The sequence below is a fragment of the Silene latifolia genome, chromosome 1 (genome assembly GCF_048544455.1).
Source record: "Silene latifolia isolate original U9 population chromosome 1, ASM4854445v1, whole genome shotgun sequence".
Taxonomy (NCBI): domain Eukaryota; kingdom Viridiplantae; phylum Streptophyta; class Magnoliopsida; order Caryophyllales; family Caryophyllaceae; genus Silene; species Silene latifolia.
Window position 1 is genome coordinate 166,561,182 of NC_133526.1, and position 19,617 is coordinate 166,580,798.

General features: G+C 38.7%; 1 protein-coding gene across 3 annotated transcripts; it reads left to right on the forward strand.

Annotated features, from left to right (window-relative positions):
* The first annotated feature begins 2,028 nt into the window (after nucleotides 1-2,028).
* On the forward strand, nucleotides 2,029-19,367 carry LOC141611191 (uncharacterized). Of its 3 annotated transcripts, XR_012528556.1 has the most exons (17): nucleotides 2,029-2,359; nucleotides 2,457-2,717; nucleotides 2,822-2,919; nucleotides 4,520-4,682; nucleotides 4,759-4,869; nucleotides 5,667-6,701; nucleotides 6,782-6,934; nucleotides 7,008-7,107; nucleotides 8,022-8,116; nucleotides 10,469-10,660; nucleotides 11,491-11,547; nucleotides 11,688-11,759; nucleotides 11,945-12,043; nucleotides 15,055-15,186; nucleotides 18,064-18,237; nucleotides 18,334-18,716; nucleotides 19,114-19,367. XR_012528556.1 is itself a non-coding variant. In XM_074429670.1 (16 exons), the coding sequence occupies exons 1-16, from the start codon at nucleotides 2,249-2,251 to the stop codon at nucleotides 18,496-18,498; spliced, it is 3,018 nt and encodes a 1,005-aa protein (XP_074285771.1). In that variant the 5' UTR covers nucleotides 2,029-2,248; the 3' UTR covers nucleotides 18,499-18,959. The 3 variants fall into 3 exon arrangements, 2 of the variants coding, with proteins under 2 accessions (XP_074285771.1, XP_074285780.1); XM_074429670.1 differs by lacking the exon at nucleotides 19,114-19,367 and having other exon boundaries at nucleotides 18,334-18,959; XM_074429679.1 differs by lacking the exons at nucleotides 2,029-2,359; nucleotides 2,457-2,717; nucleotides 19,114-19,367 and having other exon boundaries at nucleotides 2,827-2,919; nucleotides 4,531-4,682; nucleotides 18,334-18,959.
* The last annotated feature ends 250 nt before the right edge of the window (nucleotides 19,368-19,617 follow it).

Genomic DNA, 19,617 nt, shown 5'->3' on the forward strand with positions numbered 1-19,617 from the left:
ACTCATATCCAAGACCCCTCGGCGGTGAGTCAACAGGGCCCGCCGGCCTGCCATGGGTCCCTCGGCCGAGGGGTAGATCGCCTTTTCCACCGCTAGCCACTTGGCCACTTGGCCACTACGTGACAAAAGGTGAAAGTCTATAAATACTCCTCTACTCTCATTGAGTAAAGGATCCACAATTGAACCTAAGAATCACTATTCATCTGGTAATATCTTCCTTATCTCTCTACAATATATACTTCACCAAGTAACAACAACTTCTCTCTAAGTTTACTGACTTGAGCGTCGGAGTGAGTTCGCTCGGTCCAAAGCCGAGCCCTCAGTTTGTTCATCGTTTCAGGAGACCGCAAGGAGAAGCCAACCAAAGACGTCATTCTACAAGCACGGGTGGTGACAAATAACTGCTCTGGAATTACACCCGGAACAAAAGGAATTAAAAGATTGATTAATTAATTGTGTAGTGGTCAAATTAGTCGGTCATGCAAACGTGACTGGTACTCAGAATGATCTGAGCTTACGTGGTCGATTGATCAAGCACGTAGGCGTCGAAAGCGAAGAGCGTGGTCTTAGAATGCAAAGAGAGAAGAGAAGGGCGGACACTCGCGTGAAAAATATGTGAGGCAAAGGCCTCTATTTATATTAAACACACGGAGGAATTATGGTAAGAATAAGATACGGAAGGAAAGATCCGGAAACAACCGACTTAGGTTGAAACACGAAAACTTGGACAAAAAGAAAGCCCTGAGAAAAGGCGCAACAGGTGCCGCGTCCCTTAGAAGAGGCGCAGTACTTACTGCTTCCTTTCTCGGGTAGGGTTCTTTTGCGCGAGAAAACGCGTTTGACAGCCTGTCGTATTTTAGGCATAACTTCCTCTACAAGACTCGGAATAAGGTGATTTTGGTGGTGTTGGAAAGCTAAGAGAAAGATATAGAACTTTCTGTGAAATAGGCCAGACCCAAAAAAGTCGTTATCACCTCGTAAAATGGGCCTAAAAGTCGGGTTATCATTTTAGCTAAATGAAATGCAAATTTTGTAATGTAAACTTTAAGTTTAGCCCAAAGAAGTGACATGGACTCAAAATGAGATATACCCATAACATTTTATGATATCCTAACCTTAGGTAGACAAACACATTGCTTTTTTGACTCGGGATTTGACGGTTCTATTCGTGAGACATATGCTAAATGTCCTCTTAACAAGAGGAAGGTAGTCACTTCCTCTAATTTTTGAGGAAATCACACATTGGCCCTTGTGTCCACTAATCACACACTATTTGCCACATGGACAATAATTCATTTATTTTTTTCTTTTATAAAAGTTGCTAGTATATTAAAGTAAAAGAGAAAGCATAAGAGGATCCTCTCTATTGTGTGAAAAAATATATAGAGGAGGATGAACATAGTGGAAATGAAGGTAGGTCATAGAAGAAGTGAAGTGTCAAAGAATAAAAAGGTGAAAGAAAAAATAAGAGGATCATATGATGCTCTCTATTGTGGGAGGGGAGAGAGTGAGCATCGCCAGTAGAGATGATATTATCTTCCTCTTATTTTTTCATTCTTATAAGTATTAATGATTAATGATGATTGATCTTCTTTACGAGATCTTTAGTTTAAAAAAAAATTGTCGTCTTCGGAATCGTATTAGAAAATTATAGACGGTCAAAGTTTTTTAGCTAAAAAAAGGGTACACCATACCACAAGAACAACATCAGAGCCTTAATTCCAAAAATGATTTGGAGTCGGCTAATTGATGACGGTCAAAGTTTTTTAGCTAAAGTACACCATAAAATATGGAAAAAACATAGGAGTATTGTATAAAATATCCCTAATTTAATTAATTTTTCGATGCCACGTATGATTTTTCCGATGAGCATAGATTCGTAAATGACCAATTAAACCTAATTTCAAAGGGATTATACTCTTTCGTTGGACGTGATTTACCTGATTATGGACGCTATTTTCCAAAACTACCCCTCTCATTTTTTTTCAACCACCATTATCCTCTCCCCCCTTCCCTTTCAAAAACGATAAATCACAAATCAAGTACTTCACCAGGCCACCACCACCCGTTGCCGCTGCCACCACCATAAGCCGGCAGAATACCTATTGGCACTGCGTCCCTCCGCCCCATATTCCACTGGACCACCACTCATCGTCGTTCCGCCCCCACCTAACTCGCCTCCCATGTCGTCCCCTTCCCTAGCGAATTAAACTTATCAATATTCCAAATTTCTGATATTATTATAGAGATGGAAGGCGGAGGATCGACATGTTTGATTAACAAGATCCATAATTCAACTTCTGACGGCATTTATTTAGCAGCATCACTTACTTCCCTAAACACCACTCAGTTTCAGCTGGTATTTTAGTTACTTTTATTTCTCATCTCATTTTTTTTTACTTAATTAATTATATCTACCCTTTTCAGATCACTATTTGTTTTTTTTGTTTTAACAGGTCCAAGGTATACTGCATGTGTTGCAGGGGAATTCTAGTCCATTTTTTTTGTGGGACGATTGCCGTGCTCGATTTTATGCTAAAGTAGGGATCTTTGTTACAGACCTTTCTCACACAGGTCTTCATGACCTTCTTAATCACTTTTTATATGCTGCTTCCTGTTTAAGGCAAGTACAGATTGTTATTACTAAGATTGACACAAATGGGAATTCGTATCCCACATTGAAGGCATTTTCGAGTTCTGCTTCTGCTTCCTTGGCGGTTAGTTCATGAGTACCATTTTATCATGTATTTAGAATGTTTTTCTTTTGGTTTTGGTTTTGGCGTTTAATGTGGTGGCTGACTTAGTGTTGTTGTCGAGCTAGAGGCTGCGAGAAATTGCTTTGAAAGAGGAAGTGAAGATAAATGAGTCTAATTCGAGGAGTGTTGTTACACTTTTGGGGCTAGTGAACTCTTTGTCAAGGTTAGCTACTCATTCCCTAATCGACATCGTCTATGCTGCTTTTTTGTTTTGTTCCCCTCCCACACCCCACTCCCACTTGTGCCCATTTTTTGTTCACTAGATTATGTGCATGCTTTGTAAGGATGAGTGCATATCTAGCACTAGAGCTAGTGAAAGTGTTTGTATCTTGTTCATTGATTGTATATAAGCCTCTTTTGGCTGCTAACGTATACCTTGAAGCTGTGGCGGTAATGTGGAAGATAACGCCTTTATGTTGAGCAGTTGGATTCTGATATGTTTTTTATTTTACGTTGAGGCTGCATTAGAACTCTGTCAATGTAAAAAAGTTACTAAAAGGTTTTGTTTGAGCTAGGGGAAATATCTTGGATGGACGGACTGTCACAGTTTAGAACATAGTGGTACCCAATTCAAAGTTTCCAAATAATAGCGAGGCATACTAAATATACGAATTATAATCTTTCCGATTTATATTGGACTATGGAGTAGTATTGATGTTAAATTCTTACTCCTTTGGGTCAAACTCTATCAGAGGAATTAGTATTTTGCCTATTGCATCTATACATCAAAGATATGTGTGCAAAACAGCTATAGTACATACATGAACTCTTTTGATTTGTTTGGATAGGGAAATTTGGAGGGAAACAGAAGGGAGAGATAAAAGATCCCTTGTCTGGTTAGCAAAGAAGAAGGTTGGAGGAAAGTGGAGAGGGAAGGATCTGGAGGGATCCATTTTTTCCTTCTCCGAGCCTAATCAAAATCCCACCAATAAACGAATGATTTGGAGGGAAAACTCTCTTGCTCAATTCTCCTCTTTCTCCCCTTCCTGCCGTTCCTCTCTTTCCCTCCCTCCTAAAATTGTATCCAAACCCACCCTTAATTTTATCTTGCCCATGAAATGAGTATGTGACTCATATCAGGGCACATTCTGATTTAATGAGAAGCAATATTGTCTAGCATTTGCGCAAGTATTCCAAGTCTCAGCAGTTTGCCTTGAAAAAGTTTTTTTTTTGGAAGTTCAAGCTAATGTCAGTCTTCACCGTTGTCACCTGACGTATTTTTCACATCATTCCCTGTATTTTCTGGTGACCCACAATGAAAATTGTTTCCATGGATGGGTACTTGATAACATACAGAAATGCAGTTATTTTGATGGGGTCATTTTACTTTATTTCATCATAGTTTCATGCCTAAGAATGGTGAATCTCCATTGGAAATGGAAATTAGATCATAGAAGTTAGTATCTAGTAGAAGAGCGTACAAGGTATTAGCCAACAAAAACTAGAACATTAATGGTATTAGTTGATACAAAATCCTTTTTGCTAGGACAACTATATTATCTTGATACTCATTTTGGTTCATTACTAGTCACTGAAGGGTAAGTCTTATTTGAACAATGTTAGCTCGTAAAATTAATCTTGCAGACAGTGTGCTGTTTCGTTGGTGGTGGTTTTTGGAGTTTTTCCATTGAAAAAGATGTGCTTTGGAAGAAAGTTATCGTCTTCAAATATGGTGTTCTTGTAAATTTGTGTACCTGAAAAACTTGTGGTTTGACCATCTGCGTACCTAATTGAGAATCTCTGATGATACTTGATTATCGTAGTCTTTGTTCAGGAGCTGAGTTTTTGGTACAAGTTGTTCATGAAGCTGTTCCCAGGATGTTCCTCGAGTCTCTGCATTCTGTTCCTGCTGCTGAAGTGACTGTTCATATCCTTGATCTTCTCTACAACAAGCTAATTGAAGCCTGTCTAGTGCAGGGCGGTGAGGTGGTTAATTAATAAATCGCCCTCATATAAGTTCAATTTTGTAGCAATTGTTTTTAATATATTCTGCTTTTCTCAGGAGGAAGCATACAAGCTGCTCCTTTATCTATTTGTTGGAAGTTTACTGCCTTATATTGAGTGTCTTGACTCCTGGATTCATGAAGGAATTATTGATGACCCTTATAATGAGGTAATCTTAGTTTCGTGAAATATCTAAGCATATAATTACTTATCGAATGTCAGAAAGCTTTACCTTTCTACTGAGTGCTGCACATTGCTAACAGCTTTGCATATGTGAGGCTTTGGATGATATGTTAAGCTTATCACCAGGATCTTTCTTTTGGGAGGGAACATGTTATATGTGGAAAGAACATGTTAAGCTTATCACTAGTGATGCTCTAATGTATGTCAAATGTTGACTTTGTTAATTGGTCAGTTGAATATTTTGAATATAGACCTGAAGGAAGTAATGTCGGACTATTGAGAATGGACATCATGAGTTCTAAAATCTAAATTGTAAGTTAGGTGTCTCTGTTTGCCTAGATGGCGTGAAATACACATAGAGATGAGATCAAGAGACAGAGAGAATGATAGGAACTTTTTGTAAGGTTTGGATGAAAACTCAGATAACTCAGATGGCTTTGAGTACATGCTTAACCAAGGGGCACGGCTGGGGAGGTGGAGGTGTATTTTGTTGTTAATAGGCCTTTTAAAATTCATTTTAGGATGCAAAAGTTTTGTCCTAGAAACATGAACAATTTTTTGTGGAAGTTTTCTACCTCAGGTTGAAAGTTGTCATATCTTCTAGAGCATCTCAGCTATGTTATCTTATGATTGAGTTAGCTAAGTCATTTTGTTTGCTAGTTTTTTGTCCATGGGAGGCATTCATGGTAGTCATTCTCTTATTGTCCATATTGCTGAAGTTTTTTTTTGTCATGTACTACTAGTTATATTATATGTAATATTTTTGCATTTGTTTCTATGCAGTTGTTCTTTTATGAAAATAAAGCAGTGAAGATAAATGATACTGAATTTTGGGAGAAGAGCTATCTTTTGAGATCATTTACAAATCCAAAGCTTGATGAGCCTTCAAGTATAGCTTTCCAGCAGCAAGCATGTCCATTATTTCTCAAGGACATAGCGAAAGAGATTGTTTCTGCTGGAAAATCTTTACAACTTATACGGCATGTACCACTGATTATGTATAGTGGTTGTGATGCCACTAGCCCATTGTTTCTGAAGGATAAACCTGGAGTAGTTAATTCTGCTGGAAAGCCGATGCATCTGTTAAAGCATATGCACATGGCTTTGAATATGAAAACTGCCTCAGTTAAGGCACAAGAAAACTGTGATGGTTCTACGATTGGTGAGGCCATTGTTTTTGACGAAGTTCAGAGCGGGTACAGTATAGCAGGTCTGACATTGGTTGAGGTGTTTTTTGTATCTCTGGCTGGTATTATAGGACATGGTGATCATGTGTATAATTACTTTTTGAAAGGTGGTCTTTCATGCGTAGTTCCTTGTTTGATGGGGTCTCAAGAGGAGCTAAATCTTGAAGCAAAAGATGGAGCGAGTACTTGTTCGTCCTTGACAAGTCCCAGGAAGACTTGGGTTGAATTTTTGGACAGTATATTCCAAGAAAGACAATCTTTTCGCGTAGTTGAGTCGTCGTTTCATGGAAAAGGTGAAAATATGAAGTCCAAGGAGGAGAGTGATCTTGAATTTGTGAAATCTTGCTGTGTTGAAAACCCCGCTATGACGGTTTCTCATAAGCTTTTTAATAGCCGTAGAGATGTCTTGAGAACCTTAAATCTGTCAAAAGATTCCAACCTTCCTCCATTAAATGATGAGGAATTATGGGAGGGCATCTTCAATGGAGAGAGCAGCCAGCCCTCATCAACTAAGCAAACAAATTGTGCTTTTGGTTTCCAGTTTAGTGAATCTGAATATATCCGTTCACTGGATGACACAAAATTTTTAGAAACCATATTCCCTTTCCCAACAATTCTTCCCTCATATCAAGTATGTTTTCCAACTGACTACTTGTAAGATACCTATGTTGCACTAGAGAATCACCTTTTCACAACTAAATGTATTGTCAGGAGGACCTCCAGTTGTCGGAATTCTTACCTCTCCAGAAAAGTAGCACCTTGTCTTCTAGAATACTTCGTTGGATTCAAGTTGCTGAACCAAAGGGCACTCCACTTCCTATGATTTTACTGCAAGAATGTCTTATTGTCTACATTAAGCAGGAGGTTGTTACTCTAAATTTACTATTATAACTATCTTCAGGAGCCTTCTTTGTAAACATTCTTATGCTTACATCAGGTGGATATTATTGGAAGCCACATGCTATCGAAGTTACTTAATGACTGGAGACTCATTGATGAGCTTGGAGTGCTGCGGGCTATATACTTGTTAGGTTCAGGTATTAGTTGCCATTCCAGTAGTTTGGCTATGTGTTTTACCTTAATGCTCCCTCCATTATTTTGTGTTCGTCCCATTTCGTTTGTACACGTTTCTTATGAAACCTATATTACACAACACTAATAAGGCACAAATGAATATCAATTAAAATATATTCAAATTAATCAATCAACCTCACATCCTACCCACCACCACTGGATTACCCCTACAACAGTCCCAACATCGGTCACCATCCATCAAACACAGCTTGGCCATATCACCGTCATTGAAGGCTTGTTGGCTGTTCCCTCACTGCCAGAGATAGGTAGACCCATGGCCATCGGTGAGACGGCGACCACCTCCTATTCAACCACTTTCCACAATATGACCACGAAAACCAATGCCAGTAGCATCAGAGGTTGAGTTATATAATATATACAGAAAGGAAAAATTCAAGCTTGAAAAGAAGAGATTGAATATGGAGAAAAGTGAAGGCGGTCAATGGTGTCTTGGGTGGAATATGATGGTCTGGTGAGGCAGAGGGTGGTGCGGTGCGTGGTGGACGAAGTAGTGGATGAGAGGAGAAGAAAGAGTAAAAAGGGAGGTGGTTATGTTAGCCGACTGGTAAAGGCGCTGAAGCCGATGCTGGGGTGAGTTGGTGGTGTGGTTGTTGCTGGTGATGGGTGAGATGAGAAAGGAGGTGGTTGTGGTGCATGTTACTTTAAAGAGGGAGTGACTGGTGAAGGGAGAGTTAACATTTGGGTTAGGGTTAGTTAAGATAATAGGAATATTGAGTGAGTTTAAGAGGGATAAAGTTTGCCAAGCGGGAAAAACACTATGATATTCCTTTTAATGAAAGTGGGAAGATCATGATGAAATGGATGGAATAGTTGTTTTGGCTTTTTATTCATTGTTGATTGTTAATTCTTATTTCAGGGGACCTTCTTCAACACTTCTTAACAGTGATCTTCAGTAAGCTGGATAAAGGAGAATCATGGGATGATGATTTTGAGTTGAATATGATATTGCAGGTGAGCTTTCATGATGACAACTTTGTTCCCAGTGCAATCTGGGAAACTGGAAGTGCGAGGACAAATAATTAGAAACCAAAACTATTCTCCGAATTGACCATTTTGTAAAACTTTTGTATGGGTCTTTTCTCTAAATGACCAATTGGTTCCATATTTTTTCCAACATAGCCATTTTTCAAAATTATTTACTAAACTGCAATCAGTTCATTCAACAAGAAAAGCATTTAAAATAATCTCTAATCTTCATAAACCCATCTTTGAGCACCTCTATTCTTGCTTCTTCGTCACTCTCTTTTAATCCACAAAATTTCAACTTATTTCATCAACTAGAGGTTGAAAACTTATAATACGAGTCTTGTTTTTCTCTTGCATAATCATGGTTGCTCATTAACTATATCAGTAAATTAAAGACCGCTTGTTTCACCCTATCTGATCCTAAGAAGCCTAGCATAGTTGTAATTGTTTGTATCTAATGGGGTGTAGAAAAATTGAACCTATTTAACTACACCATTATCATGGTTATGCATTTGACATAACTAGCTTGTTGTTATGAGGCGGAAGTAGAATGACTTTGTTTATTCAAGAATTGTGATGGTTAGGACCTGTTGAAGTTTTACTATTTTAGTGGGCATAAAAAAAAGTGATGATGAACATAGCAAGAAATAATGGAGAGAGTGGGAAACGTTGGAGGGGTCAAGTAGAGGAGAAAAGAAATGCCAATTTTTAAGTCTTAATGGTTAATAGTGGTCAATATGGAAAATAGTTTTGGAAGATGGTTAAATTGGGTAATAGTTTTGTAATGGTTATTTTGGCAAAAGATCCCATAAAACTTTTCTTTCAAGTTGTGAGTTATACAAGGGTGTTTTACCACTAAACTGACCATCAACGGCAAACTATTTTCCAAGTCGACCATTTTGTAAAACTTTTGTTCATATTAACCACATAAAATTATAAAATATGCCAAATTCTATGGAAAAAATCAAAATGACTCACTAAATTGGATGCGCTTCTTTTTATTGCGAAGTATCAGTCATTTGAATGGACAGTCTTCATCTTGGGTTATTTGGAACAACCCTATTGTGTTACACAAGGGTAAGACCGCGTACATTCGACCCCCTTACCTCGCAATTTGCGGGAGCCTTTGAGACACTGAGGTACTATTGTTGTTATTGAACCAAAAAAACAAAAAAAAAAAAGGTCTCATCCTAACCCAACCCAGCACAGCCCATATATCTCTCTCTCCTTTGATGCCACCTCAACTATTTCCTGCCATTCCGCCACCACCTCTCAATCTACATCCGACCTCACACTACCTACTTAGCAAGCAGTTTATATATATATTGATAGTTTGTTATTGGATTTTCCTTAATAATATACCATGCTCACTATCAACTAAACATTTTATTTTCCATAGCTTGAGTACCATAACGTAGAGAACATTATCTAATTTGCATCCTCAATTGTGTTGTTTTCCGACAAAGTCTTCTGGATCTGAAGTGTTACCCATATAGCCCAAGTCAAGGCTTGGAGAAGAACAATAAGTCAGAAGTATGAGAATGTGATGGATATTTGAAGCTTATCTAAGAAAACAATAAATTTGACAAAGACATTGAGTAAGGACTGTATATGACCAACGAAAATAATGGTCATCCCAATAAAAAAAAATATAGGCAAATGTCTAAGTAGTGTTTGCAGTGAGATATTCAAGCTTAAAGAGATGGCCATGATTTTACCATGCTACTGTTAATAGAAAACATCAATTTTAGTTGGTTGGACAATACCATAATGGAGCATTAGTCAAAGTTGAATATAGTCATATACATTTTAGTTTTGTCAAGCTATGTATGGATTAATTAATTTCTGATTTGGTTAATATGGAGAATACTCCTATAAAATGGCTATTTTGGAAAATAATTTGATGTAAATGGCCATTTTGGTAAATGCCGTTATATGACTATCTGTACTTGTGTATTGTAATGTGTTGTTTGTGCCTGTATCTAGATTCTCACCATTGTCTTCAGTTGTCAAATGTGAACTTTCTCCTTAATTAGCAATTTTAACAGATTCAGCAGGAGCAATTAAAATGAGCTTCTTGACTTTTTCATTGCTTAATATATAGTTGTGCTAATTTTTAATGAACCCTTTTTGACTGCTCTAGCCTCTTATGTCGAGGGTGTGTGACTATCTGTTCTTCCTTTGAGATAGTAAAGCCCTTGGTGCCTATATCCTAGGCAAAGACCTTGATAAAGTGTGGAACATGAATAAATTTAGGCTTTTGTGAAACAATTTGTTCTTTTATTTATCTTCATTTTACTGTCCTTGATTTCTGATCTTCCTACTTGTTTGTTGCAGGAGTCAATTACTAACTCTGCAGATTCCATGCTATTGAGTGTACCAGATGCATTGGTTGTTTCCATAATAAAACCGCATGGGCTTGATGGTAACGATCAGCACAATCAATCCAACATTGTGTCTACTCCTCGTAAAGTCCATGAGCATGGTTCTGGAATCAATGGTCTTGATATCCTCAACTTCACCTACAAGGTTTGCTTCAATTATGGTTCGCTGAAAAAAGTACTGAAATATGTGATGAATGTCTAATATGTATGGTTCTGGCCTCTGGGTAGTAATATTCTTGTAGGCTTTTGCTTACAATGTTATTATAAAAACATTTTTTCAAAATGCTGAGTTAACACAAGTTACACTACTATACAAGTCACGCTGCATATGCATGTGAGTATATTTAGTTAGTAAGATGGGTAGGAGTCATTAACAATATGGCTTAGGATGTTGGAGACCTTGGAGGCGTTGGAGGTGGGAAGTGTAATTTGAAAAGGGCAATGGGTAGATGAGGCATGTGGACATGTGGTAAAGTGTATTCTCTTTGAGAAGTATCGTCTGAAATCTTCATTGCATTTGGATATATCTCTTCCATTTCTGTTTATACAATTTAGGTGAGCTTATGAGACGGAGACTAGGGCATATTTAGTAAATAGTGGTTAATCAAAGAATTAGCAACACGGTATCAGGCATTTGTAACAATTAGCAACTTTTGCAGTCTGAGCACTGTTCCTGTCAAATCCACCCCCAAATTCTGTTAATTTTCAACAGCATTTTTACTCGTCATTGAACAGAAATCCTAAGGGTAGAGTGTTGACTCACTTTGGCAGATAGGAGCTTTGGTTATGAACGTTTTTGATATTAAGTTTCCATGGACATGCGCTTCCAAGGGCTTCCATTATTGTCAGCAAACCTTTTAATGTTTTTACGCTATCCAAACTCCAAAGTACCATGTTAATATCTACAATTTTCTCTCTATAATTTATCAGTTGCTTTGATTTTATGCAAGTACTGTTTATATCTGTGCTTTCCAGGTTTCCTGGCCCCTTGAACTTATTGCTAACACTGAGGCAATCAGAAAGTATAACCAGGTAAAATCATAATTATATATTAATGAAAGTGATGCATATATTACCCGATGCGCACGCGCACACACACACACACTCGGAGTACATATTTAGATATATAAATCATCATTGGAAGTGCTCATTTCTTAAACATTTTCATGTAGGTGATGCATTTCCTGATGAAAGTTAAACGTGCAAAGTTTGTACTTGACAAATCTCGCCGGTGGATTTGGAAGGTTCACCTTTCTTTTAATCTTGCTGTTTTCACGCATATCAGCTTTGAGTGAAGATTTTTTTCCATCTGAATCCTGCAAAATTGCTTTAGTTGGTGATTTTGCTTCACTCTCTTCTGTGATGCCTTTACTGTTCTTGCAATATTGTTTCATCCTGATTGGAAATTAACATTTCTTTGTTATAACAGGCAAAAGGTGCAGTAACAGTCAGCTATAAGCACCATTGGATAGTGGAGCAGAAACTTCTGCACTTTGTGGATGCTTTTCACCAATATGTGATGGATAGAGTAAGAATTTTTTCGTTGTCAAACCTTTGATAAAATGAGCATAGGTACAAGGAGTAGTGCAGATAGACAATCACACATTGTTTTCTCTCGCAGTTCTTCCAACTCTTTCAAAATTAACACCTGCTGCCAGTAAGTGTGAAAACATTTAGGGTAAATTGATGACCTATACCTAAAATCCTCATTTTTTCCCTTCTCAATACCAAATCTCATGAATTGAATATTTTACCCTTACTAATTACTCATCACCACCCTTTTCCCCACCACATTAACCCCCCACATCCACCACATACACCCCACCACCATCACCACGATTCACCTCCCCCCCCCCCCATCAGCAGCGCGGTGCTGCTGCCTCACATTTCCTCCCGCCTGTATCCCCTCTCAGCGTCACCTTCCTTCCAGTTGAATACCCACAACCCCCAAACCCAAACCACCATTCCCTACCTAACCCCCCCCCCCCCCGCATCCTCAAAAATACCAAATGTGTTTTTGAGGGTGGGGGAGGGTTTTTCTAGGGTGGATAGTGGTGTTTAGTTGTTAACTGTTTCGAGCTTTTTGGTGTTTTTGAGGGTGGGGAGGCGGTTTTAGTGGTGGGGAAGTTTTTTTCTAGGGTCGATAGTGGTGTTAAGAGCTTTGGGTTGGTTGGTTTTTGACAGGGCTTGAGGTGATGTGGGACGCCGGTGCCGACGATGGGACTGTGGTGGGGTGTAGGTGGGTGTTGTGGGTGTTTAACGAGGTGGCACTTGGAGAGCTTGCTAGTGGGAAGACATGTGGGGTGGGAGTCTAGCACCGCTGGTGGTGCCGGTGGGGGAAGGAGGTGGTCGTGGTGATGGTGGTGGGGTGTAGTGGATGAAAGAGGTTAAGGGTTAATGTGGTGGGGAAAAGGTGGTGATGGGTTAATTAGTAAGGGCAAAACCACAAAATAGTCAATTCATGTCTTTTTTTGAGATTTGGTATTAAGTTTGAAAGAAAATAGGATGTTAGGTAGCTATAAGTTTTAGAACAAAAGTTGTCTTTATATGTTTTGAAGAGTGAAACTTCCTCCAAATCTATTTTATCTTCCCTATTTCCTTTTTTTGGCTTAGTTAGTCTTCCCTATTTCCTTATGTGCACATAGAATTGTGCATGGATAGACCAATATAACCTCACCACACTCTCCTAAAACCTTAGCCTCACCCAGTCATCCCTTTACAATCTCATCTACTGCCTAGAACACCTCACCCACACCACCCACAACCTCACCCATGGCCATCGCCACCCTTAGCCTTAATTGACCCATTCACCATCGATGCAACCTCCACCACCGTCGCCAAGCTCCCCTTCACAACCGACGCCCTTGAAACCGCTCCATCCCATACGCTTTCCCCGACACCTATTCCCTTCCCCTGAAAATGCCCACAACCACCATGTGAAACTCACCATCACCCTCGCAAATCCAACCCCAACCTCAAAAACTCCAGATTTAGGGCTTCAAGGTTAACAGGAAGGCGGGCTCAGTATATATGTATAGGTGGCATAGAAGGGTATTCGGCGATCTCGAGTAGCATTGTAGTGCTTTGTGGTTGATTTAGTGGTGGTTTAGGCCGCGTTCCAGTGGTTTGGTTTTTTTTTTTTTGGTGGTGTTGAGAAGGGGATTTGGTGCATTTTGGCTGGATCTGTGGTGTTTAGGTTGGATTAGTGGTGGTCAAGGAACTCAAGGTGGAGTGGTAGTGAGTTGTACTTGGTTAGGGATAAGTGTGTGTTAGGTGAGGAGATATATAGAGAAAATATGTAGGTGATATGAGGCTAAAATGTTAATATGCCCACTTTCTTAATTTTGATTACAAAAACAAAGGGGAAAATAAAAGTGTCTAGCAACTCTTGTATTAACAAGGGAGAGAGTAAGGAGATCTCAACCACACACTAGCAATGATATACAAGTATAAGTGAATCCACCTTTTGATCTAAGCCAAAAATGGGCCTCAAGGCATCTGCCTAAGGCTAGACTTGGCAAACGGGTCAACCGGGTTGGGTTTGCAAGAGTTTGGGTCGGGTCGGGCCTGGTCATTTGGGTTCGGGTTAATTATCATCAAATTATTCCTAAATAATAATCAGTTTGCAACATTAAACATTTGGGTCGGGTCAATTCAGAGTTCCGGTCAAACTCAGATCTTGAGTTCGGGTGTAGGGTCGGGTCATTGGGGTTGGATTATTTTTGCAGGTTCTACCTAAGGCGCATCTCACAAGTGCACACTACTATTCAATTTCCATATATTTTTCTCTTAGTTCTTTTATTTACCCTTTCCTTTGCCCAATCTTTTTTTTGCAAGCTGGCTAGCTTTTACTCATTTACCTATTTTCGCTGCTTTTAAGGTTTGAGCTTGGCTAGCGCCTTGATGTGGTTTTCATGTATTAAAACTAGCTTGCAATTGGAGATCAAACTTTCATATTTTAATTATACACCTGTGTTACTCTGATTCTCCAGCACGGTGTCGTGTCTGACACGTGTCGTGTCGTGTTGGACACGGCTATTTTGGATGAATTTTCCTATTTTGTGGTCTAAATTTAAGTGTCGAAGTGTCGTGTCGTGTCGGACACCGACACGTGTCTGACACGCGACACGGCAGTTAAGTGAAGTGTCGGGAGTAACAAAGATTATACTAAATGTCCTTCACTTTCCATTGTTTGCATAATTATCTGACCTACCATACTTGTTTCCAATTTTCCATTTGTTAAATAGGAGAAGTTGTTACTAGTAGCAAAACTAGCAACTTTTTCATTAGGCTGTCTGCCTATGTTTACTTCTACATAACTAGGTTGAGCGTCTGAGGTCGTGTGGGGTTGATATATCCACAACATCGTAAATTCAAGACTATAGTTATATTTGGAAGCTTTAACCCATGCTTTCCCTCCAGACCTAAAAACTCAACTGGTCATTGATTGATAAAATAGTAAATAAAGACATGAGTGGTTCAATGAATTTTAGAATTGTCGTAATAATCGCATCGTCTTATTTACAATTGGCATTGTAGGTTTATCATAGTGCATGGAGCGAGATGTGCCAGGGTATGGCTTCAGCCCGCTCTTTGGATGAAGTGATTGAAGTACACGAAGCATACTTGCTATCAATCCAAAGGCAATGCTTTGTTGTTCCCGACAAGCTGGTAGGCTTTCTTTTCCCTTAATTTATTATATTTTGACGGCTATTACTCATGATTTGCGCTAGCGCTAGCAAGTTAGCGTAACAATTTATTGGACTTGCGCTTAGCACTTGTTTGGCACCTTTTCCCTTAATTTATTATATTTTTACGGCTATTACTCATCATTTGCGCTAGCACGAGCAAGTTAGCGCAACAATTTATTGGACTTGCGCTTAGCGCTTGTTTGGCACCTTGCCAAAGTTCCCTTCAGAATTTTCAGAGTTGCGCTCCGTTCCGTGTCTAGACACTGATCATCTGCACTTCTATGAGACGATGGGGTCTTATGGGATTCGAGTCAGTCAGTTTGGGTTTGGGTTTGGGCCGGGTACTCAAGTCAAGCCGGGTCTTGTCTTATCGGATTCGGGTCATACCGGTCAGCATACGCTTATAACTCCAGTCGGGTTGTTACCGGGTCGAATCATCCATATCAATTGATATGCCGGATCGGGTCTAGTTACATTGCCGCATCACTTACAATTTGTTACAAGAAGTTTAGTTTTCGACCATTATTAGGTTTAGTTATTTTGTTATTAAGTCAAATGTATCATGTTAAGCACTAAATAAGCTTTTTTTTAGATCAATATTAAGTGTCGGGTCATCAATCTTATAGAGTCAATATCAGGTCGGGTTGATATCGGTGAGGAGGGTTCGGATCATTGGATTGCAAACGAGTAGGGTTGGTTTCAAGTTTTAAAATATTCAATCGGGTCGTTTTTCAGGCGGATCAGGTCGGGTCAAGTTTGCCAAGTTGTATATCATAAGACCTACCATATGCTTGTTTCCATTTATGTAATAGTCAAATTTATTTTCACAATCCCTCTAAAAAAATTTATTTTCATAATTGCTCTTTCATGTACTTTTTTTTCATAATGTTTCCATCACCTACCCTTTTTCTAAAAAAACAAAAACAATTCTCTCTCTTCCTATTTCACTCAAAAACTAATCAAATTATTAGCAAATTCAACTTTAATGCATCCAAATTCACCTATTGATCAAGTAATAATTCCATTTTCAATCTTTAAACATCAATTTATCATATCAATTTAAATTTTAGGTTAAAATTATTCCAGGAATACTTATTAATCTGATTTGAGCCACTTCTATACTCATACTAATGTGCAGGGTTTTATACTTTTATGAAACAATTTGTCAATGAACTAGTAAGATAAATACAGCATCTACGTTTGACTTTTGATCTCCCTTCTTAAATATAAATCAGAAGATTCAACACCTAATAAAACCATATCCTTCATTCAAGAATTTAACTAATTTGAACATCAAACTCCGACCAAAATTTGATGAAGAATTGTCTGAGCAGCGGGTAAGGAGGGGAGTGGTCGATGGGTTTGGGGTTGCGTGGTAAGGAGTGGTGGCGGTAGGGATGGTGGTTGAGAGGTGGAGGGAGGAAGTTGGAAGGGAGAATTGAAATGAGAAACAAGGGATATTCAATGGGAGGGGTAAAGTGGAAACCTTGGTACATGATTGAGTAAATCATGTGCATGAAAGAGCAACACCCAATTATTTTCACAATTAGATATCTTACAGTGATATGGACATACATAATTTAGTCGAGAATCATCAATAGCAAAAGTTAGGGATGAGGAAAACCCGATATCCGATCCGGTTTTGAAAACCGTATCGGATATCCGGTTTTTAAATCTCCGTTTTAAATCTCCGTATCTGATATCCGGTTTTTTTCGGATATACGATAGTGGTTTTTACATGAAATTTTGTTTTCAATTTTAATTTTGATGGTGTCACTGGATTCACTCTCTGACACCGACACTCCACCACAAAAACAGACGACAGCCTCCCTAACCCATGGCCGAGACTCCCCATTTTCACGAATAATTCGAAATCTGAGTGATTCGAATTACAAAAATGAGGAATGATGGAGAAGCGCGATATGGTAGCAGCGGAGGCGTGAGCAATGACGGTAGAAAGGCGGTGGTTTTAAGGTAGGTCGATTATTGGTAGTCATGGTGGTGGGCTATGTTGCTCAAGCTCCTTTAGAAGCATTGTGTCCAAGTGTCGGACTCCGGCCATTTTATGGAAAATATGCATATTTTGGCTTAAGATAATGTGTCGAAGTGTCTTACCCTTATCTGAGTGTCTAGTGTTGGACACCGGTACGTGGGGAAATCAAAAGAGTCGGAGTAACATAGGTGGTGGGTACGGTTGTGGCTTAAGTGAGTCGGGGTGATCTGCTGGGATGCTGGGATGGGTCGACTGGTGGTGAGGATTAAAGGGTCAATTGGTGGTGAAGAACAGCGGGGTGGAGTTGTCTTGTTTGGTAGTTTTGTGGTGTGTGGTGTGTGGTGTGTGGTGGTGGTGGTAGGGTGATCTAGTTGTGGTACTGGTTGTTGGGGAAGGAATGGATAAGCAAGAGAGACCATGTGTTTATGTGGGTTGATTGTAGTAAGCGAGTTATTGTTTTTGTTTTTGTTTTAAAGAAAAAAAAAACGTATAAATTTTGCCGATATGTATTTAATACGGTTTTTACTAAAACCATATCCGATATACGGAAATTCGTATCGGATATACGAAAATTCGTATAATTGATTTCATATACCGTATCGTACATATATAATAAAACCCTATTGTATATTTTTGCTCACCTGTAGCAAAAATTGCACGTGTGTTGGAATTGGTCCCGAAGCAATATTGGTTATTGTAATGTCTGATTTTATGCTGTCAAAAAAAACCAACCTTTTCTCTCAAGGAAATGAAAATAAGAATCGTATCTTATATATTGAGTTTTTTAGTTGGGCTTCTTGTTGATTAGCTGATCTTATGGACGAGACAGTCCTATACAATAACTTTGTGATTTGCCAACAACAGGGGGCCCTGATAGCGAGCCGAGTAAACAGCATCCTAGGATTAGCGTTAGATTTCTACTCAATACAGCAGACACTAAGCAGTGGTGGAACAGTTTCCGGCATGAAAGCCAGATGTGAAATGGAAATAGACCGCATTGAAAAGCAGTTTGATGATTGCATTGCCTTCCTTCTAAGGGTATTCTTCTGCAACCGTTTTTCTGTTCTCAAAATTTCAACAATCAAATCATGGATAAAAGAAACTGATATTCATACGACCATGACCTTTTTACAGGTGCTGTCCTTCAAGCTGAATGTGGGCCATTTTCCACATCTGGCTGATCTGGTAACTAGAATAAATTACAACTACTACTACATGTCGGCTAATGGTAACATGATCACGGCTCCTGGTTCTGAAGCAGTCAAGTTAGCAAAGAACTTCCCTGGTAGACCCAGCTAATATTGTCAGCTCAGTCGATCCTTTGTTCAGCAAGATGGCATTTCCTTCACCACTTATATAAGGCAGACTTATATGAGCATTGTTATGAATCCAATTAGGGCAGAGCAAAAAATCCGATTATCCAAACTGATCCGATATCCGATCCGAATCTGATCCGAATGTTTGGATATCTGATCCAAAAGTCAAGTTTGGTTTGGATATCTGATCCGAAATCTTTGGTTTTGGTTTGGATATGGATATTAGAATTAAAACATTTGGATATCCGATCCGATCCGAAACTATAGTTTTCTAGTATAATTTCGAGAAAATAAAATTTTATTTGATACAACAACTTAATTAATGTTTAAAATATTAGAGAAATATCTAGGTGGTACTTAAATTTTATGTCGAGAACATTGGAATAAGAATACTAAAGAAAATCATCATGTAAGACTATGAATATAATCGTGTTTCAAACTTAATTTTAAAGTAAATTCTAAAGTATGGATATCCGATGGATATCCGCATCCGATCCGATTATTTTGGATACCCGAACATTGGATATCCGAAACATTTGGTTTGGATATTGGATATCTAACTTCAGGATTTTTAATATGGATATCCGATCCGAACTAGCACTTTGGATCAAATACCCGATCCGTACTCTGCCCTAAATCCAATTACTCCAAAAGTAGATACTGCTCCCTCCCTATTTTAATTTTCTTCCCACTTCTAAAATTATGTGGGGAAATTTGAGAAGTGGGAAGAAAAAAGTAATACAGAGGCAGTACAAATCTCATTTCTATGGGTATTTGGGGCAATACAATGTGGTTTTTAAGCATCTTAATGTAAAATCGCCTTTTTTTGCCTTTCAAAATGGGCTTGATTTACGCAAGAGAAAAATGGTTAGGTTCATTAGGAAGACAGGTAAAGATGTCATCATGTGAGGTCGAGAAGTCCTCTGACATGCCTGAAACTACGATGCTATTTAATCAATCCTATTCGCTTTAGCGGTGTCGTCCCGAGAGCGTTAATTCGTGCTACAGGAGGTATATATAGTCTCTGTTTGTACATGTATGTTTTAATTAAATGCATTTTGACTTTTTGGAGTGAGAATGGGAATGGGTTCCAAGTAGTTTT